Genomic DNA, 27,529 nt, shown 5'->3' on the forward strand with positions numbered 1-27,529 from the left:
TCCTTGAAAACAAGCTCCTAGAGAACAAGTATTTTGTCTATATTTTTCATTATTATATGCCCATTGCATTTTTTTTTTTTTTTTGGTGAGAAAGATCAGCCCTGAGCTAGCATCTATTGCCAATCCTCCTCCTTTTTTTTTCCCCTTTTCTCCCCAAGGCCCCAGTAGATAGTTGTATGTCACAGTTGCACATCCCTCTAGTTGCTGTATGTGGGACGCCACCTCAGCATGGCCGGAGAAGTGGTGCATCAGTGAATGCCCGGGATCCAAACCCGGGCCGCCAGTAGTGGAGTGCATGCACTTAACTGCTAAGCCACATGGCCGGCCCCCGCCCATTGCTTTTATAAGTGCCTGCACCATAGAAAACAATCAACAAAGATTTGTTGAATTAATTTAATAATTATTGTTTTAGGTGAGAGTATTTCATAAGATGATCTTTCCTAATTTTATCAGAGGAATGAAATCTTAGCATTAATTTTGGAGATTCATTGCTGTTGCCTCCATATTGACTATTTTTTTTGTGTGTGAGGAATATCAGCTCTGAGCTAACATCCATGCCAATCTTTTTTTTTTTTTTTTTTTTTGCTGAGGAAGAATGGCCCTAGGCTAACATCTGTGCCCATCTTCCTCCACTTTATATGGGATGCTGTCACAGCATGGCCTGACAAGTGGTGCATCAGTGTGAGCCTGGCATCTGAACGCCGGCCACCAGCAGTGGAGTATGCGCTCTTAACCACTACACCATGGGGCCGGCCCCCATATTGACTATTTTTGAGACTAGAATTTGAACGACTAAAGAGTCGTTCCTATCTATGTCCATTCTTGTAGTGGAAAAGTACAAACTTTAAAGGAGTACAGGGAGAGGTTGGTCAAAGGATATAAACTTTCAGTTATAAGACAAATAAGTTCTGGGGATCTAATGTACAGCATGGTGACTACATTTAATACTACTGTATAGTACAGTTGAAATTTGCTGAGAGTAAATCTTAAGTGTTTTCACCACACTATAGAAACAAAAAAGGTAATGATGCGAGGTGATGAATGTGTTAATTAGTTTGATTGTGGTAATCATTTCACAATGTATATGTATATCAAAACATCGCTTTTTACACCTTAAGTATATACAACTTTTATTTGTCAATTATAACTCAATAAAGCTGGAAAAAAATAAAATATATGCTCATTTTGGAAGAGGAAAAAAGAAAGACTATGGATAGCTGAGATCTATGGCCATTTTATACGGCTACAGAACCAAAAAGTAGACAGAACAATAAATGTTTTAGAAAGTCTTAAATTTCTCTTAATCATCATGTCAGAAAAGTAAAGTAAAACATTAACTAATTATGCCTATTACCTGCTTGTTCCTCATAGAGCATATTACATTGAGAGAAACTTAGAATTAAAAAATTTTAGTTGGCTAGCTAGCAAACCAACAGGTCAGAAACATGGGAAGAAAAACAATTGTTCTTTCTGGAAATGGGGCGGGCCAGCAGTTCTCAACCATGCTGTCCTTACTCATTGGTTTACGCAATCAGTTGCTGGAAGCAATAATAAAAGTTTGCATCAAAGTTTGCCAAAGTTTCCATCAAAGCATGCAAAGCCTCTGTCAAAAGTTTTTTCAAAAATCCATTTAATTTTTTCTTTTTCTATAAAAGATAAGGGGGAAGCATATTCCAAATGAAGTTAAAAAATGCTTCAACTAGTTGTCACCACAGGCCTTTAAATTCTGCCTTGAGTAAAAAGAGCCTGAACACAATTCCCCTCAGAACTTTAGTGCAAGGCCTGTTGAGGTGCGAGCTGAGGACAACCCCTCTGTTGTTCATTCTCACAGCTAAATGAGTCACACAAGCTCACAGGTCCAGGACACTCTGACACCATCAGGCAAAGAGAAAAAACAGTGGAGCTAACATGTGCTTTGGAATCTTGGATTTACTGTATTGTTGCCTTCAAAAGACTTAAGGTACAGTCATATCCTGAGAGGGAAGGTATGCCTAATTTTGGTAAATCTGATTATCAATTCCATTTGATGGTACAGAAACATCTACCAAATTATACTGTAAAATTTTAAAAATCAATGAAATGGTTTACTCATTTTAAAAATTTTAATCAGAGCTACATATATACCATTTTACATATATGCTTTTATTTCAAGAAATAAATTATCATTATATTTTAAAATAACTTAATTATTTTCAGTCTTATAAACCATACCATGCCTCAAATTATGTGAGTTCCTGTTGACATTAATTTGATGTCATTTTATTTATCTTCCTTTTCAACTAGCAAATGTTTCTTTCTGCTTAGTTTATAAAGGCGATTTGAAAGGTATGCTATCTTTGTTTCCTGGGACAGCATTTAGGAAGGTCTGAACAATACAATATAAAGGATGATCCTCTTCTACTCTAACTCACTGTACACACTCCTGTTGTGGGTTTGTTAATGAAAGAACTAATGACACAAGGTTATTGAATGAGTGAATAATTGCAGACATCAGTATTCCTTCTATACATATTAGTTTTTCTATCAACCAGTTTTCATGCTTACGTAAATTACTTCCTTCTGCTCACCCAAAGCCGTAAAATGAATTTTCAAATAATATAAACCAATAGAGAATTTTAAACTTAGGAGAAATAGTTAAAAATTGAGAAATCCAGTGCAAATCAGTACACTACAACTCCCTGATGTACACACTCTGTATAATCCCCACCCACCCCTGGAGTGTGGGCAGAATCTGTGAACATGACGGGATATCACTATGGGAGAATCATCATGGGAATATCTGTATCCATTTTCTATTGCTGCATAAGAACTTACCATAAATTTAGTGGCTTATTGCAACTCATTTATCATCTCACAGTTCTGTATGTCAGAAGTCCAGGCACAGCTCAGCTAGGTTTGATACTGAGGGTTTCACAAGGCCAAAATTTAGGTGTCAGCTGGGGTTATGGTATTATCTGAAGTTTGAAACACTCTTCTAAGCTAATTCAGGTTGTTAGAAGAATTTAGTTTCTTGTTGTTGTACAACAGAGATCCCAGCTTTTCTTGCTGGCTGACAGCAGGAAGGTAGCTCTCACCTCCTAGGGGCCAATCACAGGTCTTAGCCAATGTGGCCAGCTTAGTAGCTTACTTTTTCAAGGCCCACAGGAGAATCTCTCAGAGTTCTTTAAGATCTCACCTTATTAGGTCAGGCCCACCCAGCCCAGTCTCCCTGTTAATACTCAAAGTCAGCTGATTAGGGACCTTAACTGCATCTGCAAAATTCCTTCAATTTCGCCATTAACATGGCAAAGATAACAGAATCTAATAATGGTCATATCATCATGAGAGTATCATCAGGGCATATCTGGTTTACTGGGAACATGATTCTATAAAAATATGACTGTAATAGGATTTTATAATAGTCTATATAAACTTTAAATTTTATATCACTTTACAAGTGACAAAGTGCTTGTACATATTTTGCATCATTTGATTTTCATGACTACCTGTCAGAGAGGCACAGTAGATATTAGTCTAACATTAAAGGTGAAAACCAAGGCTCAAAGCAGCTAAGAGACTGCCCAAAGCTTTAGAGCATTCTAGTAGTGGAGTCGGGCTTCAGCCCAGCATCTTTTCACCCTATAGTCCTGTACTCCTTTTTTTGCTAATCCTGTTGTTTTCAAACTGTGGTGAGGTTCCAAGGAGATGTCTCAGGGACTACTCCAAGAACTGAGGGTGACACTAAAAAGGTAGGGCTAAGTGTTGATACAGAGATTCTACTTTTGTTTGTTCTATATGTTGGGGGTTCTACACAATCATGCCGCCTTGTAAAAGGTAAAGAAGAATGTTTACAAAAAAATTTAGTTTAAAAAATGGTTAGATAGCTGTATATAAAAAGCCAAGAGTCTATTCCAGTCAAGTTTTAAGAAGCTATCATTTCTTGCAGCAGCTGTTGAACCTTTTATAAAGAAAGAAAGAGAAAAACAAAAAAACTGCATTAAATAGTTGGTTTGAAATGTACACTTAGGAAAAAATGACGAACCCCACATCCTTCACTTTTTAAATAAGTGTGAAAAACTGATACCTTCTTAATGTCTGGTCTCTTATTTTTCTTTTCATGGAGACATTGACTAGCAACAGAGTACATAGTTTCAACAGAAGTAGAATCAACGTCATTCATCTTCTTATCAATATAATCTTCAATCGTCTTTTCTTCATCTTCAATTTCTTCTTTAATATCTAGCTGTAAAATGAATGTTAAAACTTTAAGTTTCAAATAAAAGTGAAAGAAATCAGAATATAAATTCTAATTATTTAATCTACTTCATAATAGCATATATTCTTATTTTACTTTTTACTTATATAACCTTATTAAGAATTGAAGACATACGGGGGAAACCCTATTTATTTATACATACATACACACACACACATACATACATACCTTCTAGATACTTTCAGCCATTTGCTTTCTAATTTTTGTATTTATGGTACTGAGCATGTTCCCTTAGCAGCATTTACTAGGCTGCCAGCACAGGGTGGTCTGCTTTCTGAGGTGCTTCTGATACTGCAGTTCCAATTTCTGGACCCAGACTCCCCCTCCCTGCACAGGCAAACTTCCCTATGGATACTCACACTGTTCAATCAAAGAGAAAGAGGGATGAGGAAAAAGGGGACAGAGCCATGAAAAAAGTAACAAATAGGGAGAGAGGTGTAGGACTAGGATGGTGTAGTGGGTTGAGTGGTGGCCCCCCCAAAAGATATGTCCATGTCCTAATCCCCGGAACCTGTGAATGCGACTCATTTGGAGAAAAAGTTCTTTGCAGATGTAATGAAGTATTTTGAGATGAGATCATCCTGGATTACCCAGATAGGCTGTAAATCCAATGACAAGTGTCTGTATAAGAGAAAGAAAGAGAAGAAAACAGACACAGAGAAGAAGACAATGTGACCATGGAGGCAGAGACTGGAGTGATGTGGCCACAAGTCAACATCCACCAAGAAGCTGGAAAAGGCACGGAAAGATTCTCCCCTAGAGCCTCCAAGAGGGAACGTGGCCCTGCAATACCTTGATTTCAGACTTCTGGCTTCCAGAACTATGCGAGAATAAATTTCTGTCATTTTAAACCTCTTTGTGGTAAATTTTTTATGGCAGCCCCAAGAAACTAATACAGATTGAAAAGACTATTTATGTGAGGTCAATTGTAAACTCTCCCGAAACTCTTCCAAAAGGTGAATTTTGAAAGTGTTTGGGCAAAATCTAGTGATATAAACGTTCTTTAAAAGATCACTCTCTTTTAGTTATACTTATATTAAAATATTATTACTTTATAGTCATACCATATTCAAACCTTAAGAATAAGTGACAGAATATAATCTTCCCTGAAGTTTTATGATTTTCACTATTATATGATGAGGCACAAAACTGGTGACCGAGATGGATTCCATGTTTTATGTAGTTCATCCTTACTCAAGCCAAAGTTTTGAGGCTTTTATAATATTCTGAAGGAGAAAAGCGTCTGAGGCAAAAGAAAGGAAAATTTAGGCCTTTAGACAGGTAGGCCTTGCTTAAAAAGCACAAGTTAGAAGGTAGTAAAACACTGGGTTCCCTCTTTAGTCCTTCATACCTTTTTAAAAAATTGTCCTCCTGTATATTTAATCTACACACTTTCTCTGTATAATCCAATCCATACCCAAAGCTTTATCTATGGCTGTGCACTAATGGCTCAAAAACTGTTATCTCCAGCCCAAGCTTCTTTCCTGACCTCCAACAACAAATGAACAGAGAATTTTACTTCTTTGATAAAGACAAAACTTCACTTTTTATGTACCACTATAAAATATCCAAACATGATGGGGCTGGCCTGGTGGCGCAAGCGGTTAAGTGCGCTCACTCCGCTGCGGCGGCCCGGAGTTCACCGGTTCGGATCCCGGGCGCGCAGAGACGCACCGCTTGGCGAGCCATGCTGTGGTGGCGTCCCATATAAAGTAGAGGAAGATGGGCACGGATGTTAGCCCACGGCCAGTCTTCCTCAGCAAAAAAAGAGGAGGATTGGCAGATGTTAGCTCAGGGCCGATCTTTCTCACAAAAAAATAAAATAAATAAATAAATAAAAATAAAAAAAAATCTAAATATGATGAAAATAATAATGTTTTACAACAATATGTTTTATAAATATACTTTAATGTGAAATATTATATAGCATGTAATGCATTACTACATATCCAGAAACCACAGAAAGCTTTATAACGTAGAGTTTTATAAGGGACACCTGCAGCAATATTATAATACATAGATATTTTACTTATGGCTTTTCTTAAAAGAGTATGGCACCAAGCTCTTGAACAAATATATTATACCTTTTGACTTTCTAATCCCCATTCTAGGGAAATAATACGGTATGTGCATATTGTCTCAACTTGTCACACTGGTTTGTCCCATGAGAACACGTAAATTAGAATAAAGTCAGTGCAGTTATTTAACTAATTTTAAGAAAAACTTGGACATGATAGTAGGTATCTCCATAAATCTTTAATTTAATTAAAAAAATCCTCTAAGTTCTTAAAATCTACTATATAGGAAAAGAAGGGCATGGCATAATTTTCCTATAGTTTTAGCATTTAGTTCGTTGATTTATATAATAGTTGATGAATCCCTAATATAACAAATTAGGTAATGTTTTCTATGACAACTTTAAAAATGAAATACTTCATAATATAATGGATAGAGAATTTTACTAGCAATTCTATTTTGACACAAATTTGAATGGAAGCCATGTTGTTTTTCCTCTCTGAGCTGAAAAGGCTATTAGGAATCACCCTGAAAGCAAAAAAATAAAAATATACTGGAGAACACCTCAGAAATCATATAGTTCTATTCTACTTTTACCCACAAAGAAACTAGAACATAGAATACATGTGACTTTTCCAAGCTTCACAAATACTTGATGGCAGAGCTGAGATTAGAAATATTTGATATTCTTTCCATATGCCACTCTGTAATTGCCAGTGGAAAGATTGCCCATAGAAAACGACATTTCTAGATGCCAAATTTACCCTTGTAAATTTAGAGTATAAATGCAAAGAGAAACGGACTGGAAAAAATGAATCTTTCGATTACCAATAACTGAGGTTCACGGTGTTCATCCACAGCTGGAAGTCCTGTTATTATTTCTAGTAAAACCTATGAAGACAAAAAAACTCCATTAACATAACATTCCACACAACATACAGAAACTAGAAGGAATATGGATCTTGAGTATGAAATCTGATCAATCATTTCCACACACAGCATTATGTCTTTTAGGCATTCAAGCGGAAAGAACACGAGCTGTGGTCTTTCCTCACCACCCCTCATTCCCGGACACCGCGGATCCCACCCATCCCCATAGTAGTTCTTTCCTAATGGCAACTTACTAAACAATCAGCTCCACTCAACAAGTGTGCTGGAAACTCCCACTCCGTTTCCTGTCTTGCAGAGGATCCTTCACAAGAATAATTTCTCTGGCTCTTAGGAGAATGCTATTTTCTAAACCACTGGCATATCCTACAACCCTGCACCTTAGTGTTATGAAGTTAAATTTCCATATATGAAACATATATGAGAAAATAAGATGAAGAAACACCCAATTTCTCCAATCACCCCCACACACCTCTCACTCCATCTTAAAAGTTATTAGGAACAGACTGGTGGATCAGAAAATGCCAAAGCATACTTCCTTAAAAAAAATTTCATTTTATAAATATGACACAAAAGTTGTGTACATATGACATGATTTATTTTGTACACTGATTTAATTTAAGTTTCATACTAATTCATGAGGATAGGGTGGCAAAAAAATCATTTCTTGCAGTAATTTCAGAAATCAAAAAGTTTTACAAATTGGGAGTTTTTATAACTTTCTCATTTAACTAGAGGTTGAAGTGAACAATTTACATCTTTAAATAAAAGAGCTAAGCAAGACAGGTATATTCAAAACATTCTACTTCAATTTCCCAATTATAGCCAGAACAACTATTGTTACTAATTATATACATGAAACTTACCACACCAAAGCTGTAGATGTCAGATTTGGGTGTTATTTCTCCTCGCAAAGCTTCAGGTGCCATATAAGCTGTTGTTCCCACAATTCTGCTAGTCATGACAGTCTGGGCAAACTTCTCAGAAGCCCGTGCAAGCCCAAAGTCAGATATTTTAGCTGTAAAGTTTTCGTCTAGTAAAATATTTGCACTGAAAAAATTGAAAGTTTAGAGAAAAAATTGTTTTCCTTTCCAAGTCAGTCAAACAGTTCCTTAGATGAGTATATGAATACATGTACATATGTATTTAGAGTATACCATTTTATAATATACATCATAAAAGCGTGAAAGTTGTGGGCCGGCCCCGTGGCTTAGCGGTTAAGCGCTCGCGCTCCGCTGCTGGCGGCCTGGGTTCGGATCCCGGGCACGCACCGATGCACCGCTTCTCCGGCCATGCTGAGGCCGCGTCCCACATACAGCAACTAGAAGGATGTACAGCTATGACATACAACTATCTACTGGGGCTTTGGGGGAAAAATAAATAAATAAAAATTATAAAAAAAAAAAAAAAGCCTGAAAGTTGTGTAAATAAATCTAGAATTCAGATTAAAATTAAAGAGAAATAATTGTTTTTCTTCCCTCTTTGTTTATTGAGGAAAGATTTTAGGAGAATAAAAATGAAATAAAACTGTCCATATTAGTGAGATATTTTCCTTATTTTACAAATAATTTATTACATGGTAACTTCCCACAAAGTCTCCTAAAGCACCACTCTTAATTCTTAACATTTCTCAATTCATTTGAAGACAAATTTCGAACTGAAGTATCTCAATTATTCATTTTTTTATTCTTTTTTTTCTGTACTAACGGAAATCTTTCAAAGAGGAAAGAATATGGTTAAAGGTCATAATTCATTTCTTATATGCATTCATTCATACACTTGTAATTTCATTCAACAACACTTTATTGAGGACTCCCTATATATTATAGTATTTAAGCTCGGTGCTGGGCATTGGGAGAATCTTTGAATCTTGTCTGTGACAAAGGCATATGAATAATTTTTAAAAACCCAATAAGAACCACATAATGGTGATATTAGGCACAAAATGCTGAGAGAGCAACCACCTGCGTGGAAGAACTGGGGAAAATTTCAAAGAGAAGATAAAAAGTGTGCTTAGCCTTGAAAGATTATTAGAAGTTGATGGTTAAATGAGGGAAAGAAAGGCATTTTTCAGGCAAATGGAGAAACACGTACAAAGTGATGAAAACATAAAAATACTTGGTCAAGTTCAAGAAAGTGGCATCAATGGAACTTGGGAGAGAATTTGAACTTTATCCTGTGAGCAACAGAATACCAGCTAAAGTTTTCATACTAGGGAATTGATGTTATCAGACTGACTTGACTTGCAGTGTAGTAGTGAATAGACGAGAACTGGTACAGACTGGTTGACGGTTGACCAGGAAGGTTTGTAATAAAGCAAATCAGAGATAGTGAGGATCTAAATAAAGGCACAGTACTGGGTAGAAATAGGAGGTGCGAATTTTGAGGCACACTCAATAGAACTTTGTAATTAGTATGATATGGGGTATGAGAAAGTCTTTAGCTTGGGAGACAGTATGACCAGTAACTTCATTCAATCAAGAAGGAAGTACTGGAGGAAGACTTTGGGTTGGAAGAGATAATGAGTTTGATTTCTGACATGTTAACTTAAAGGCTGCTGTGGGACATCCAGGTGAGATGTTTTGGATATGGAGATACTGAAAATATAGGATTGGAGGCTGATGATACAGATTTGTGAGTCACCCACATATAGATAGCACTGAAGTCAACATAACATCACTCAGCAAGAGGATGTAGGGTAAACAAAAGAGACAGCGAGGTAAGAACGTGAGGGAATACACCAGTATGTAAGGGATGGGAGAGGGTGTCTCTCCTCTTATCTAAGGCCAGTCCCTCTACTTGGACTCCTTCCTACATTCTCAGGAACCTTACTCTATCAATTATCTCACTGCTCTCTTCTATTGTATCATCTCCCTCTTCCCACAGGCATAAAAGCATGCTTTAAGTCTTTGCCATCTTAAAAAAAAAAAGTTTCCTGAATGATACATCTATTTCCAGCTATCACTCTTCACTAGCTAAACATCTTAAAGGACTTGTCTATACTCACAGCTCAGTTCTCCAGCTCCCACTCTCCCCTCAACTACAACCTGAATCCTGACCCAATTACTACACGGAAGTAGGTCTCCATAAAGTCACTCATGACCTTCCTGGCACTAATCAAATGGTTATTTTTCAGTCCTCATCCTGACCTCTAAAAAGCAACTGACTTTTTGATTAGTCCCTCTTGGGAAACATTTGCTTTTCTTGTTTTTAGGGACACCACACACTCCTGGTTTTCATCTAACCTTTTTGCACCCACCTTCTTGGATTCCTTTTGGGGACCATTTTCTTCTACTTGGCCATTAAGTCTTATAGTTCCTCAGGACTAAATCTTGGGGCCTTCTCTTAATCTATATCTCTCCTTAAGTGAATACAGTCATATGACAGCTCTTCAATTATCACCCATATGCAAGTAAGATACACATTTATATCTTCAGCTCAGACTTCTTTCAGCTCCAAATCTGTACATCACACTGTCTGTTTAACATCTCCACTTCCATATCTTAAATGAACCTCAGACACAACATGCACAAGTGAGAACTCATATTCTCCACCCCAAACCTGGTCCTCTTTCAGTGCTTTCTATATAAGTGAATCATGCCATAATCATTCCAGAAAGCAATTCTGGAAGCCATAGAGCCAGGAGTCATTCCTGGCACTTCCTTCTCCCTGACCTCTCTGCAGCCAAGACATCAGCAAGTCCTGCCATCCTAATCTCTCAAATCTGCTCACTTGTCATCATAAGAACTGATACCACCAAGACTTCTATGAAAGCCTCCTAACTACCCCTTCTTACAAACTATTCTCTACACTCGAGTCAAAGTGATCTTCTCAAATCTTAAATATGATGCCACATTCCTAATTACAATTTTTCAATGGCATCTGACTACACTTATGATAAAACTAAAATCCTTACTTGGTCTATTAGGTCCTACAGGGCTTCAGCACCCTGCCTGTGTCTACAGTTTTATCTCACATCAATCATGCCTTCAATTTCTGCACTTCAGTCATCTTGCACTTATGTCACTTCCTGTAATTCGTCATGTTTCCATGTTCCCTCTCAACACTCTTACAAATGCGGTTCTTTCTGCCTAGGATGCTCTTCTCCCCATCTTATATAGCGGCCCTCAAATTGTGCCTATTTATTTCCTGCTCATTCTTTGAATCTCTGCTTAAATATCACTTCCCCAGGGAATTCTTCTTTATACTAATACTATATACCAAATACCATGTACTATACACTAAAGTTCTATTATTATTTTGTGATTATTTGATTGATGTCAAACTCCATAAATGCTACTTTTGCTAACTCTATCATCTACAGCGCCTTGCCTATAGTAGGTGCTCAATTAATATTCATTAACTAAATAAATACCTAAGAAGGAAGAGAACTGAAAATTATCCATGCAGGATGAAAGTGATTCAGAAAAGACTGGTGATCCAGAAAATCAGAAGGAAAATAATTTTGACAAAGCAAAAGTGGTCAAGAAGAACAGAATGATATGCTATTTAAGAAAAAAAAGTCAAGTAGGATGAGTACTGAAAATAGGTTAATGAGTTTGGAATACAGATGTCCTTAGTCTTCTTTTTTTTTTTTGTGAGGAAGATCAGCCCTGAGCTAACATCCATGCTAATCCTCCTCTTTTTGCTGAGGAAGACCGGCTCTGAGCTAACATCTATTGCCAATCCTCCTCCTTTTTTTTTTTCCCCAAAGCCCCAGTAGATGGTCGTATGTCATAGCTGCACATCCTTCTAGTTGTTGTACGTGGGACGCGTCCTCAGCATGGCTGGAGAAGCGGTGCGTCGGTGCGCGCCCAGAATCCGAACCCGGGCCGCCAGTAGCGGAGTGCGCGCACTCAACCGCTAAGCCACAGGGCCAGCCCCCAGATGTCCTTAGTGAGAGGAGTTTCATGAAGTGCTCTAGGTTAAGACATGCACATGAACAGTGAATAGAAAGAGAGAGCAGGTTATTCTTTAAAGATGGTTTTCTGAAAGCTTTTTAACAGCAGCATTTACCTTTTAATATCTCTATGAATATGATGGTTTTCATGTAAAAAATTGATGCCATTAGCTGCACCATGAGCAATCTTGCATCTCATGTGCCAAGACAGTGGTGGAGTATCATCCTTATGGAGTAAGAAACAAACCAATTAAAAAAAAAGAGGAGAATAAAAAAATCTATAGAAAATATATAACAGAATATTTTTCTAAGCAAGTTCTGAAAATGATAGTATATTGCTAAGAATTTAAGACGATCATTTTTTTAAGTTGTTAAAAAATAATCTCTAAATAAGATCAAATGGGGGTTAGCAATTGTTGTTTGACAATAAAAGGATATATGAGCATCTTCAAAGTCTATCCTTGACTGATAATTTTACATTTTAGATTATCACCTAATAGAATGGCAGTCCCAGTTGTTTACATATCAACTGTATAATTTTCATAGAGCAGGAAAAATATTAAGATTAATGCAGTTTAAATGATCCTGTCACAAAGTAATAGTAGTATTCCAACACAGAAACGGAAGGCCAAACATCTTACCAAGCAAGACAGTCTGTCTAGCAATGAACCATTAGGCATGTAAACATATACTAAGCAGAGGTCATCTTCATCACTTGAGAAACCAAGTAGTTCTACTAAGTTTTCATGCTGACACCTGTGATAAATAATTTTCCACTCAGAATTATTATGACATATACATACACATATTCAGCTGTAGGTTGAAAATTATTCAATTTAGAGCTTTAACAGAAAAAAGAGCAAGACAATAATTATATGCTATATATCAGTATAATATTATATATGTGTTTATCATAACTATTTATAATTTTCTGCAAACAGTTCTCTTTTCAGTCAATATTGATCAATATTAGAAGCAAAACCTCTTTCTATTTTATAGTAAAAGCTCAGTAATTCAGATCATTGGAACTTGTGATGGTTTGGTTAAGGACTAGGCTTATGTTTACCTTTGTTGACCAAAATTTTCAATGATAGTACAAACAAGATTTCAAGGAATCCGTTGAAACTTTTATGACAACCCCTTCAAGAATTCTCTGACACTTCCAAAGCACTGATTTACAGACATCTGATCTTTAATCACACCTAATTTACTCATTTCTGATCTTTAATCATATCTGACGATTTATAACCTAATTTGAGTTTCTTTATATACTAGAGAATAATAAAACTAAAGAGAGCTAAATAACAAAACTGCAGGTATCTGTGGTACAGTAGAAAGAAAACTGGGCTCGGACTTCAAAGTCCTAAGTTGCAAGTTCAGCTCTGCCACCTCCTGGAGGTGTGACTGTGGCAAGTTAACAAGCTCACTGAGCCTCAGCTCCGTTACCTGCTAAATGTGGATAATAACATCCATGATGTAACACGGATGCTGTGAGAATTAAATGAGCAAATGTAAGAGAGCCTAGAAATACACCATCCAAGTGCTTACTCATTTTGTTCATTCAAAATGATCTATAATTCTGGGATTTTATTATTTCAAATCAGTCTTTGATTTGAAATCAGTCTAATTTCACAAATATGTTAAGATGCACGAATTAAAATGAGAAGTGCTCCATTTTCCACCAAATTGGCATATTTTAAAAATGAGTCGGTAACACTTGCTGAGTTTATACAAAAGGCACTGTGGTAAGTGATTTACCTGCTTTGTTTTATTTAATCCTTACTTAATGAAGGAAGCACTATTATTATCCCATTTTCTCAGATGAGAAAATTAATGAATAGAGAGTTAAAGAAATTTGGCAAAGGTCATTCTGCTAGTAAGGTCCAGAGATTGGTAGTTATTAAAAAATTGTAATAACATTCAATGGGGGTGAGGTAGCAGTGAAGTTTGAATTGTAATAATGTTGCTGGTAGGAATATAAATTACCATAACTTATCTATAAAGCCACCTGGACAGACACTTGGAAAGTCTTTAAAAGTTCGTGCATCCTGAACCAGTAATTCTTCTTCCATAATCTATACTGACGAAATAAGCAGAGCTGCATTTAAAGAGTTATGTACAAAGAGACTGAAAGGAGCTTTAATTTGTAATATTGAAAATTAGAAACATACCTAGTAAGGTAATGGTTAAATTAAATACAATCCTCATATATGCCAGAATGTGGAACAAGAATTTAAAATGTTTTAAAACTATTTTATAGACATGGGAAAAATGCTACACACACATCATGAAGCAAGTTCCTCAAAATATTAGCAATGGTTATCTCTGAGCGATATATTTAAGAGATGATTTTTATTAATTTAAAAATATTTTCTTGTATTTCCCAGATTATCTACTTTGAACAAGTTACTTTAAGATTGGAGAGTGGAAATAGGGGCAGGAAGAACAAATCCTGAAAGAGTTTTGATTTTTTTATCAGTGTGCATTATTTTTACTGTGAATGAATTAATTCCAGTTTATTTTTCTTTCTTGAGGTTCAGCCACTAGAGTTAGTGATTTATAGGAAAGGGTCTGATGAGTGTAAATTGGTAAATCCCATTACAATTCAGATCAAAAGTTCAAGCTCAGAATCAGACAGATCTGGATTTGAAACCCAGCTCTAACATTAATTGGCTATGTGGTCTTGGGCAAGTTATTTAATGATTCTAAATCTCAGTAAGAATAAAAAAAGGTTGAGGGGAGGTTGTAACAACTGCGAGGATTAAATGAGACAATGCACATAAAATACTTTGCACAGTGTCTGCGATATCGTATATACGCAGGTATCAATCACTAAATTATTAGAATAAATTTCCTGATTTGTTTCTCCTACTCCTCCTGATGCTGCCCAACAATTTTCAAGCATACTGGGTCAATGTCTTCTAAGCATTCTTGCACATAACACTTTCCTGGTTTACGGGTGTTAACTTATATCTAAGGGCCTATAATTCTATACTTTTTTTTTGTATCTCTACAATTTATCTCTCATGAATTCTGGGAGCAGAAAACATGATAATGGAAGATAGCTGAAATTCCATGTAACTTTACTACGATTTAAAATAATGTCTGCTGTTTAATCTACAGGCATGTGAGTATATGTAGTCATAGAATTGTAGAGTCAAAGTTCTTTCATCTCCTCTTATCTAAACTCTTTACTTTACTATTATATATTTGAAAACATCACTAGTTCATGGCACACTCTAGATAAGAAACCAGGTCCCTTACTCCTTGTCCTGCTCCTTTCTACTCTACCAAACTGCCAAATTAACTTACTTTGCCATTACTTTTATTTCTTGATCAAACTGTTGTTTCAGTTCTTCAGTGCTAATGTCAACCATCTGAAAAAATAAAATAATATACAATATAATACAGTACAATAACCCCAAGGCTCCTAAAGCTAGAAAAGGGTGCAAAAGACCGTCTGGCTGATGCTGCTTTAAAATTATTCTCCCCATTTCATAGAGCAACCAAGAACTAGAAATATTAGTGATTTGCGCAAGGTCCCATGGCTGGTCAGTAGAAGGAAAAGAACCATATAAACCATATAACCATATAGACTTCACTGAGTTTTTGTGGGAACAAAATGAAATAATATGAGACTTCACTGCAAAAACATTCTGAAAAAAAAAATTCAGTGTAACAGAAAACATAAAATTTGAAGGAAAAAAGAAAAAGAAAACCTGTAAAATATACGACAAAGGGTAACCATCTTTATCACATAAATATGCATTGTATTGATATTTTTAGATTGTAATGACAGATCTACAATACAACATAGCAATAAGTAAATGATGAACATGCCAATAAAAATGGGAACAAAGCACATGAAGAAATTTTTCTGTCTTTTTTCTTATTGTATGTTTTCTAAACTTTATTTTTAAATGAGAAAAGTAATACGAGAAAGTTATTTCTATAAAAGTTTCTTAGTATCTTACCATTTTAATCTTGACTGTGCATGAAGCACTGTGTAGACCACAGCTTCTAAACTTTATTTTGTGAATCTCATGAAATTATACGTATAATCGTATGTATGTGTACATACCTACAATTTTGTAGGGATAGGACCCATAGCTTTCAACACATTTTTAAATGTTAAGAACTACCAGCCTAGAATGATGTTTATTTAAAGAAAATATGCCCTGAAATAATATATTTCCTAAAGATTAATTTAAAACATATAGCATACTAGGCAGCAACTCTTCCTTTAATTCCTTTTATTCTTGAAAAAATAACTTACCGCTGCAAGCTTCTTCACTGCTACAGTTCTGTTGTTCACGTATCCTTTATACACAACTCCAAATCCTCCTTCTCCCATTTTGTTACCACCAATAGAAACGGGTCGTTCATCAAAGTTATTTGTGACGTTCTTCAATTCATAAAATGAAAAACAGTGAAAACCTATAAGGTCAATAAAATAGGGAAAAAAGTGCTTCAATGAAAAAGAAATTCGTTTTAATAACTTCAGTATTTTCTCAATTTGAATATTCTATACATATGCAAATATTTCTAACTTTGGATAAGGCATGATGGGAGAGAGTAAAACCATTTTATATATATACAAATTTTAAACTCTCTCTTGAGAATTCTCTTTGGTGATCCTCCACCCAAAACTCTGGTCACTTATTTTTTTTATAAAATGACCCTTTCATGTTATGTAAATATTTACTTATTTTTTTCATAGCTTCTGTGGATATTTGTATGTCCTACTGCCTCTACTCATTGATAACACACTGACTAATACAATGAAGATAGTGCTTAATAATCAGGAGGAAAAAACACAAAAGAGCTACTGTCAGTGTGCACAAACAAAAGGAGAGATTTATTTTAAAGCAGTGATGGTCATAATGACAAACCAATAGTGGAAAGCACTGCAAATGTTACTTACGTGTATCACTACCTTCTAAACTTCCATTTTCCGGACTTGAGGAGTCAGGTGGCATATAGTTTTGTTCAAGATTCTGCACAGGTAAAGCAGATGTCCTGTCTTTGCCATAGAGAGGCATCTGTGTCTGCTGAACTGTTACAGCTTCTTCAGGAGGTAATGTATTAACAGTTTTGGGAACAGCATCTGCCAAATAAAATTAGATATGAGTTGTCCTTCCATAAGAAAAAGTGTTTGTGGGGCCGGCCCCGTGGCTTAGCGGTTGGGTGCGCACGCTCCGCTGCTGGCGGCCCAGGTTCGGATCCCGGGCGTGCACTGACGCACCGCTTCTCTGGCCATGCTGAGGCCGCGTCCCACATACAGCAACTAGAAGGCTGTGCAGCTATGACATACAACTATCTGCTGGGGCTTTGGGAGGGGGAGAATAAATAAATAAATCTTAAAAAAAAAAAAAAAAAGAAAAAGTGTTTGTGAAAAAGTTAAACTAGAAACTAGGTTCATTTAACACCATTCCAGTTTCCACATGTTAGCCCCATATTCTCACAGCACACAAGAAGCTACCTGGTTAGAATCTGTGTTTTGATAAAGATGGGTAGAGAGGGTAAGACAGTGTTTTCAGAAAGGGGTCCATGAGCCGCCTGCATCAGAAGCACTGAAGTACTTGTTTATAAACATAAACTTTGAACCCAAGTCCAGAATTCTGATAATGAGGTCTGGAATAGAGCCCAGGAAGCTCCACATTTAACAAGAACCCCAGGTGATTCTTATGCACACTGAAGGGTGAGAACCAGTGTTGCAAATGTCATCAAAGTGAAAAAAGTAAGGTTATGAGGTAACCAGACACTAACCCACCAGAATACAAGTAAGGAAATCGTGATCACAGAGTCCCATTGGGGTGGAAGTTGAGAGTGAAAAAAAGTGAGAGCTCAAAAAAACCAATAATTCCCATTCTTCTAAATTTCATATTGGCACAAAACCACCTGACTTAATTCGTGGGATCAGACTCAATCACGAAGCCTCCATCTCCTCAGCAGCAAGTCTGCCACGTGCTATGTCTGGGCTGCTTGTTAAAGAGTTGAAAAGAGCTGACAGAATGAAAAGGAGTCTCAAATGTAAGGTTCATCTACTATGAGAAAAAAGGAAGACTAAGAAGAAACGTTCCTTTTTCACCACTTGTCTTTCCACCCTAATTGTTGATGCCCTAGTCACACTCAGCTTACCTGGTAGCAAAAGACTCGCAGGGGCAAAAAACTCATTTTGGACCAAAAGATCCACAAGATCACCGACTGTGCAATTTGTGGTTCCCCAGTCAAACAGTAATTCACAAGTGGGACTTTTTCCAGTTTGAATTAATGCTTCAAATCTCCTTAAAAGCAAGTAACAAAGAAACAAAATTAGTATGTAAATGGTTAACATAGGAATTATTCCCCCCTGCCCCCGTCTCACCCACAGCACGTCCTGTAATATTAAAGGAAAGGGACAGCAAGAGAGCCAGCAAGAATTACCGAGCACAGGAAAGATAGGCAGAAGGAAAAAGATGCTGAAGCTAATAATAACATGAGTTAATATATAATGAGAACTGACTGAGTATTTGCTCAGTGGGCTACAGGATGCACACACATGAACTCATTTAATCCTTAAAGATACTATGAATATCATACTAATTTACTAATGAGAAAGCTATGCATGGAGAGGTAAAGTAACCAGCCAATGACCACAGCCAATGACCAATGAGCTATATCCAAATTGAGATCCAAATTCAGATCTCACTTAACGTAAGAGTGTGCTCTCAACCTACTAAGCTATATTACTTCCCTACATGACTTATTAACTCAGCTAGAAACCAGCCTGCTTAAAGAAACATGATATATACAAACTTGGACAATTATTCCTTTGATCTTAACTATATTTCAGTTAAATCGAAGAAAAAAACACAGATCAGTTTTTCATTCCCATTTCTTTCAAAATTAGTTTCGAAAAGTGACATTTAAAAATGTAAACAATATAGTTTTTTATGTTTTTCCTCCAAATTTTTTATTTTGAAAATTTCAAACCTACAGAAAAGTTGAAAGAATAATACCATGAACAACCATTTATCCTTCACCTAGATTCACCAATTGACCAATTGATACTATTTGGCCATGTTTGTGCTCTCGCCCTCTTCCTCTCGGTCTCTGTGTGAGCTTCGGGGTGTAGGCCAGATGTTTGTAGAATGTCTCACAGTTGACATTTGTCTGATACTTTCTCATGATTAAATTCAGGTTAAAAATTTTTGGTAAGGACACTACATAGGTGACAGTGTGTCCTTCCCATTGCACCACATCTAGAGGTACATAATGGCAGATTGTACCATTATTGATGACACAAAATTTGATTACTTGGGTATGGAGTTATACTTCAGATTTTTTTCTCAATAAAAGTACCTTTCCTCTTCACAATTCATATGTAACTGTGGATGATCCTTTGAAATCTTGTGCATATCTTGTTCATCAATGACCCTTCACCTCGTGGTTTTAGCCTTGTGTGAATCAATTGCTCATCAGTAGTTGTAAATTGGCAACTTTCTAACTCAATCATTCTTTCAATAATTATTTGCTGCTGTTATTCTGTAAAAAAGAGCTCTCTCTCCCCACCACCATTGCCTCAACTATCCTCCAAAAGTTTTTAATAATAATATCAACAAACTATCTTCAAAAATTGGCTTTCAAGGTTTAAACTTAAGCTTCTTCCAAGTAACTTAAGATGTTCATCCTTCATATGAGGAAACATTTCCTGGAAGGACTAATATGGGAGCTAAGGCTTTAGGTTCTTTATCAGGTTAATGCTGAAAATCACCAATAAATTTCTTTTCCTCTTGCTTCCAGAGAGAGATCTTGACATAGGTTTGGGCTGAAATAACTGACAAAAATAAAATCTGGACTTATATTTTACACCAAATCAAGCATAGACAAATAGAGAAAAAGAATGGAAATTATCTGAAGATAGTGTTGAAAAATCCTGGCTAAGAACTAAATTCTGGTTATAGATGTGTACATTTGCAAGCAACTTTAAAATGTCAATTTGAAGAATTCCCAAAATACACTGCTAAAGTGAATTAGAGTTACACACTCTTAGAAATTTAAGCTTCAGAAGTTTGCTAGAGATTCTTATCATATTCTTATGTTACTTCAATCTGGAAATGATAAGTGTAGGGCAGAGTGAACTGTATTTGGCGTGCCAAACAGAGAATTAGAGTAAAAGTGGGAATGTTGATTCTAACCCAAAAACTTATTTGCAAGATCACAATATTAGCCCAGCTGATATATTGGAGAATGAAGCAAAAATTTCCAAAAAAAAGAAGTTATTGATTACTATTATCTCTGCTGAAGAGAGGCTTACTTTCTGAACGGCAATATTAGACAGTATTTATACCTATTAATCATTCTAGATTGTGATATAAGAATTTAAAAAGAAAAAGAATTTTCTATGTTACCTTATGTGAAACTGATTGTATCTGTCATCACCAGATGGTTTTTTAATAGCTACTGCTAACTTCTTCCATCCTTCTTGAGGATCAATAAAATCTGACAGCTTCCTAATTAGTCCAACACTGAGGTAGCGCACATATGTTGATGGTGTTATGGGTTTGTTCATCTTCTATTCCTAAAATATAGAAAGTTCTCGTTAAAATTTTACAGTAGTTTTAGCAGTGACATCTGTAAGCTTATACATTACACTTTGCTATAACATATGAAATGCTGGCAACTGATTACGCCATAATAAAGGAACACTCCGAAGTCAATTAGTTGACATCCTAAGAAAAAAATTAAAATTATAGTTTATTTATCTAACTGTCCTTTGGGCTTGCTTGCTTTCTCCACCTATAAATATCAATAAAAAATCGAATAATTTTTTTTTCTGATACTGACATTTTCCGAGTGAAATTTACACAAAGGAGCAAAAACTTTACTTTTTCAGAGAAGTTCCTGTGAACATATTTCGGAACCAAATCTATTAATAAAAGATTTATTTTTCAATTTAAAATATTTTTCTCAATCAGTATTTATTTACTTTCAAACATTTATAGAACATTCTTTGGCAGAAGTAAAAAAAAAAATACGTCCTGAAATAATTTTGTATACAATGAAAAGATATGGTCTATCCACCAACTTTTCATATAACATGCTCTTCCTTGATTCCTCCACATTTTTTGAGTTCATCAGACTTGCCTGATCACAATTCATGCCCTACTAAACCAAACCCTGTGGTTCACCACTTTAACCACTCTTTAGACAGAACCTTTACGTCCTCGGTCTCCTTTTTCTTCTGCTACTCCACCCTGGAGAGCTGCAGTCAGGGATAAATCTCACAATTTTACTTGTACACCAGTGCTGCTGAATACAGCTGTGGAGACCTAGATAACAGAGCAGACTGGTCTGAGTACAAATTTAGGGGGATCCCCTTTCCACTGGGCCTTCAGCACTGCTGTTAATCCTTTTACTCGTCTTCATTCATTGTCCATGGTTTTATTTGATCTCTATGTCCCTCATTCTCAGCAGCTGGTGATCTATGCTTCTAATTACTCAAGACAAATAGATTCAGATAGTCTTCTGTCAATTATTCTCCCGTTTCCCAATATATTTTTATTTTTAAAATGCAATATAATTAATTTTTGGAGTAAAGAATATATTTATGTAGTATACAATTCAGAAGCTATAAAAGACTAAGAAGAAAAAGTCTCCCTGTATCCTAGGCCTCTATATTAGTATTCTCTTCTCTTTGGCCTTCTTTGACCATCATCTAAGTAGGTCTATCTACCCTCAACCTAATTATCTTTCATCACAGCACAATGTATTTGTAATCATATATTTATTTGTTTACTTGTTTACTATCTCCCCCATTAGACTATAAACTCCATGAGTTCAGGGACTATGCTCATTTTATTCATTTATATATAACTAGTGACTAGCAGATGGTAGATATTGGTGTTGTTAAGTGTTAAGAATGAATGAATTTCTTGGCCAGTACCATGCTAGGTGATTTACATATTTCACTTAGTCCTCAGAGTGACTAAGGAAGTTTTATCATCTCTATTTCACAAAGGTAGTAAGTTAGAGAGCTAGGACTTGAACCCATATCTGACTCCAAAATTCATGCCATATGTCCCTGCTTCTATAGCTCAAAATGGCATTGTTCATGTCATTCTCTTTTCTAGAAAGACAAGTCATTTCCTTTTATTCATTCATACATTCAAAAAACATTTATGTCAGGATTTGTACTAAGTGATGGGAGCTATAGAGAAGAAAAAATCTTTGTTTTCAAGATTCTTAGTCTAGCAGGAGGTATAATTACAATGAGTGCTAAATGTTACAAGAGGTGTGTGTAGTGTGCTATGCAGCCCAGAGAAGGAGCATCAAGCCGAGGCAATCTGAAGAAGGTATATCAAGATAGATTTGGGTGGTGTGTGAGGTTGGAAGGACGGGTGAAAAGGAATGAGGATAAACCCAAAAGGAAATTCCAGGCACGAGGAATAGCAAGGGAGAGCATGAATTAGGCAGGCTCAGGCAAGGAGTTTGCTGTGGCTGGACCATAGGATGCATGTCATTAAGTAAAAAGAGATGAGACTGGAGTGGTAGGCAGGGCCAAATCATCATGTGCCTCATACACTAAGACAAGGAATTTAAACTTTATACTACAAGTTACGGAGTAGTCATTTCAGGACTTTAAGGAAAGGTGTTACATGATCTTATATGGTTAAGTGGATTCCTCTTGATAAAAAATTGAAGGGATGTATATTGAGGCAAGGAGACCAGTTTGAAAATTTTGCAACAATCTAGGTGAGCAGAAATGAAAGCCTGAAAAAAGTATATGGTCGGGGAATGGAGAATAAAGAGATTCAAAGATTTAGGAGGCCAAATCAAAATAACTTCATGAAAGATCAGAGATTAGAGGGAAAGTAGAGTGAGGGAAAAAAAGAAGCTGATCCCTGGCTTTTTTGGCTTGGGCAATTAGGCAGATGATAGAGGAAATAAAGCATTCAGTTCTGGTCACGTTAAAGGTGAAATATCTACCTCTGGCACCATCTGGGGGAGTTGGCACTAAGTAGCTAGACAGATGGTCTGGAGCTTAGGAGAAGAGGTTAAGATAAAGAATGTTTGCTATGTGAGCATTCTCATCTATTCATACATGAATAGTTGGCTGAAGCAACAAGTAAGTAGGAGGCTGCCTGTTAGAAATATATAGAATGTGAAGAAATGGAAAGAAAGGAGGACCTTTAAAAAGTATTGATAAGTCATGGAGGTAAAAAGAAAACCAGGACAGTAGCATATCAGAGATTTCTAGAATGGGGGATAGGTTGGTATAAAAGACTCAGAGAGGTTGGAAACCAGAAGGCCACTGGGTGACTTATGAACAGTTTTAGTGGAGCAGTGATTGAATGGTAGAAATGTGCTTTCCAAGAAGTCTGGCTATGAAGGGAAGAAAAGAAAGAGAGAGTGAAAGATAAGAGAGAGAGAGAGAGAGAGAGAGAGAGAGAGAGAGAGAGAGAGAGAGAAGGCAGCAGTTCTCAAACTTGATCTCCATACCCTTTAAACTCTTAAAAATTATTGTGGACTCCAAAGAGCTTTTGTTTATGTTGGTTGTACCTACCAATATTTACCATATTATAAATTGACACTGAGAAATTTGAAAATAACTTATTCATTCTTTTAAAAATAAATGTACTACGTTAGTATGTACTACGTTAAATATATATATTTAAAAAAAACAACTATATTTTCCAAAAAAATTAAGAGTGATATTGTTTTACAGTTTTGCAAATCTCTTTAATGTTTAACTTAATAGAAGACAGCTGGATTCTCATCTGCTTCTGCATTCAATGTACTGCAATATATTGTTTTGGTTGAGGTATAAGGAGAAAATCCAGTTTCACACAGACATACAGTTGGAATAGGGAGGAGTATTTTAATAGCCTTTTCACAACGTAGTGGATATTTCTCTTCGATACTACACTAAAACTTGACAAGAGATAACTTCCTAAAAATTAGCTGCAATATGGAATCTGAAACCATATCAGTGAATTTTGTCACATTAAAATCCATTGCATGCAGAATGAGTCTTTTATTCATATGTGATTTTGACTTTATGAACCTCTTGAAAGAGACTTGGGGACCCCAACCACCCCCAGAGGACTGCTGATTTAAGGTCTGTTTTAAGACTTTAGCTTGGTTGAGGATACAAAAGGGATAATGAGTAGAGTATAGGTGAAGGGGTCAGCCTTGAACAGAAGGAAACCTCTTCTATAACTCTCTTGAACCCAGATTTCTAGCAGAGGTGATGACATAGGGATACCAAGACAAGGAAGGCCTTCTAACAACTCCTCCATACATATATGCCTGGAAGTTCTAAATCTCAGAATTTAAAATCTTACTTTAAACATACATTCATATATTACCACCAACACATATTTGGAAGAACATACACCAAAATATTAACCGTGGTTATCTCTTGATAGTGATTTTTATGGGGGTTTTGTTTTCATTTGCTTTTTTGCATTTTCAATAATGAAAATAAATTATTTGTGTAGAAAAAACATAAAAAGTGTCACCTCTTTCAAAGTGTTCAAAATTTTACTTTAGTGCACTTAGGATTAATAGAAGTGGAACAGGATCTATTGCTTACAAATAAACAAATAAAAATCTCCATGACTGTTTTCTCATACCATTAATTCTCATAGTAGACAAAACCGCTGATATTTTCAAAGACAACTCAGAGAACAATATAAGGTAAGGTAATAATTGAGAAATATACTTAAACCAGTGTCTGCTTGTAGAACCCAGCACCTTCCCACTCATATGCATGTTCTCAAAGTACTGTGCCCAAAATAGGAATTCAAAAAATTCTATTCAAGTAAATTAACACATTTTTAAGATTGTGCTTCATTATCACTCTGATCAGAGGAAGAGAGTGTACAGGGGTGCAGGGGAGATGGACTTTGAGGTTGCACGGGACTGCATGCTAATACATCTCTTTCACAAACTACCTGTGACCACGGTCAATGATTCAGTATCTCCGGACCTTGGTTTCTTCATCTGAAAAAGAGAGATGGCAACAGCTAAGAGGTGCTGTAAGATTTAAAATCAACAAACTGGAAGGGCCTAATCCTGTCCACAATAGGTGATCAAAATAAAATGTAGCGATGATTATTCTATGGCAGAAGTTATTCTTAAGTCACATTTTAAAAACAGAAACATGCAGAGTTGTATTTAAGCTCAATTTTCAGAATAGTGGTGAGGGGCTACTGAGAAAGTGGAAATAAGAGGTCTGAGACTATAGCTAAGCGTTTCAGATATTGGGAGTCTTACTTTCTAGAGCATAATATGTTCAATACGTCTACAACCTCCCTAAAATACCTTATTCACTCTGATGCTTTCTTAAGCAAAATATGCTGGAAAACCATTAATCTTTATTTTTGGACAACTCAACATCATCACTATGAAGAAAAGCTGGTGATATCTTCCAGATCTATTAAATTATATAGGGCTGCCCCTCTCAAACGGGGATACGAGCTGGTATGCCATAAATTAAACAAAACACATCACTCTTAGACATTGATTTAACTCAATGGCAAGTAATTTAAAATGCTTTGGATATATTAAAAAATATTATTCATTCATCAAATATTTACTGGGTTTCTGCTTTGTGCCAAATATTGATCCCTGGAGATAAAGCGTTAGGAAAATAAGAAAAAAAATAACTGAACTCATAGAGCTTATATTCTAATAGAGAAAGAGAGGCAATAAACAAATAAATTCGATAGTATGTTAGATGGTGCCACCTGGAATGGAAAAAAAATAAACAGAAAAGGGGGTTTCAGTTTTAAATAGGGTAGTCAGAGTAGGACTCAATAAGAAGGTGTCATTTGATTAAAAGTTTGAAGGAATGAGAAAGCCAGCCACTGGGATATCTGTGGGAAAAGTTTCTGGGCAAAAGAAACAGTAAATGCAAGGGTCTGAAGTGGGCCCATTGAGAAACAGCAAAGAGACAGTAAAACTGGAGAGGAGGGAGCAGGAAAGTAGCAGATAAGATGAGAGGTAATGGGGCCAGGTATACTAAGTCTTTATAACCTTTGTATTGACTTTGTTTATGAGTGAGATGTTGAAGAGTGAGATGAGATGAGGTGAGAAGACAGTGGAGGTTTCGAGAAGAGGAGAGACATGCTCTATACTTATGTCTTAAAAAGACACTGGGGCTGCTGCAGAGAATAGTGGATATCGGAGGAAGGGCAGAGAAGCAGGAAGAGAGACCAACTAGCAGAGCACACCAATAATCCAGGCAGGAGGTGCTGGCGGCTTGGACCAGAGAAGGCACCAAGTCCTAGGATGCTGGATATTTTCTGAGGTAGAGCAAATAGAATCCTATGTGCTGATGTGAAGAGTGAGGAGATGGCACTAAAGTTTTTGGCCTGAACAAGTTTCCTGACATTTACTGAGATGGAGAAGACTATGGAAGGAGTAAGTTTGGCCTGGAAGATCAGGAGCTCGGTTTGGACAGGTAGAACCAAACTTCAAAAGAATGCTTAGCATGCAAACAGGAGAATAAAAGAGATAAGAACTTTCTGACAGATCTCTTCAAGGATTATCCCCAAAAAGAGAAAAGGCAGATTTTAATACTCTCTGCTCTCAGGGCTCCTTGGGCACATACGTTTTTGAGGCACTAACAGAACTATTTGTTCCCATTCTAAATGGCTAAAATGCTTTCTCCCTTTCTCAAGGTCTGCTTTTCATCCCTTTGTTTCTTCTCTCGCTTCCAGGCTGTCAGATAGACTTTCCCCTCTGATAATGCATTTATCTAATCCTTACACCCCCTCTCCACTTTCTAATTTCCTCGAAGCTTGGAAGCCGGAGAACAAGCTAATTAGAATCTCGTGGAGGATCAGAATGCTTTCCACGCCGCATCTCTGCCGGCTGCTGGCCTCACTTCCTGGTTCTCAGGAAAAGAGATTTCATTTCGTAAACGGGTTCTCGGAACACACCGCCTGGGAGTTGAGAAACTTGAGGCGAGGTCCGACGGGGCTGGCTGGACCGACGGCTGGGGGACGCCTCCCCATGCCCCAGCTTCCTCCGCAGGTCCCACTCACTTTCTGATCCCCAGGCACCCACCCAAGTCTTTATCCTGGGGCAAGCTCTGCCTACGCCACCTACTTCCTCTCGAACTTCTCTCCCTTTGAAGATAAGAAGGCGATTTTCCTTCCGGGACGGTCCCTCAATAACCCTGGGGCAGAGTGACGGAGGCCGGGGCGCGGACCTCGGACCACCCGCGGTGAAGGCGGCGCGCACGGCCGGAATCCCTCACCTGTCCAGGGGCGAGGCACCGGGGGCGGGCGGGGCGCCGCCGGGAGAAGCCAGCCGCTGAGGCACCAGCGCACGGGGAACGGCCGGGCAGGGGCGTGGCCAGCCCCTCAGGCCCCGCCCCCGCCCCCGCCCCGCCTTCCTCTTCCTCCTTGCGCCTCCAGGCGGCTCCACAATGTGAAAAATACCAGGTCTCGCGTGAGGCGTTTCTTTAAGTGAGA

General features: G+C 36.9%; 1 protein-coding gene across 2 annotated transcripts; it reads right to left on the minus strand.

The window, feature by feature from the left end:
- Positions 1-2,121: 2,121 nt before the first annotated feature.
- On the minus strand, positions 2,122-27,398 carry IRAK4 (interleukin 1 receptor associated kinase 4). Of its 2 annotated transcripts, none has more exons than XM_087442537.1 (13): positions 27,313-27,398; positions 25,001-25,049; positions 20,453-20,622; positions 18,201-18,346; positions 16,984-17,166; positions 16,336-16,496; positions 15,372-15,436; positions 12,701-12,815; positions 12,176-12,285; positions 8,026-8,209; positions 7,100-7,162; positions 4,064-4,222; positions 2,122-3,937 (listed from the first exon to the last, which is right to left on the minus strand). In XM_087442537.1, the coding sequence occupies exons 3-13, from the start codon at positions 20,611-20,613 to the stop codon at positions 3,902-3,904; spliced, it is 1,383 nt and encodes a 460-aa protein (XP_087298663.1). In that variant the 5' UTR covers positions 20,614-20,622; positions 25,001-25,049; positions 27,313-27,398; the 3' UTR covers positions 2,122-3,901. The 2 variants fall into 2 exon arrangements, with proteins under 2 accessions (XP_087298663.1, XP_087298664.1); XM_087442538.1 differs by lacking the exon at positions 27,313-27,398 and adding an exon at positions 27,162-27,270.
- Between the last annotated feature and the right edge of the window lie 131 nt (positions 27,399-27,529).

Source organism: Ceratotherium simum, chromosome 17 (assembly GCF_057802395.1).
Source record: "Ceratotherium simum simum isolate JZ-2026a chromosome 17, ASM5780239v1, whole genome shotgun sequence".
Lineage (NCBI taxonomy): Eukaryota > Metazoa > Chordata > Mammalia > Perissodactyla > Rhinocerotidae > Ceratotherium > Ceratotherium simum.

Bases quoted from the DNA above. Each gene is read 5' to 3' on its own strand.
- IRAK4 (XM_087442537.1), bottom strand. From the start codon at position 20,613: ATGAACAAACCCATAACACCATCAACATATGTGCGCTACCTCAGTGTT. The intron at 15,437-16,335 runs GTAAGTTATTTT...TTATTTTTTCAG, and splicing joins CAGTGAAGAAGCTTGCAGCG to ATGGTTGACATTAGCACTGA. The intron at 7,163-8,025 runs GTAAGTTTCATG...TTGTCTTCATAG, and splicing joins ACATCTACAGCTTTGGTGTG to GTTTTACTAGAAATAATAAC.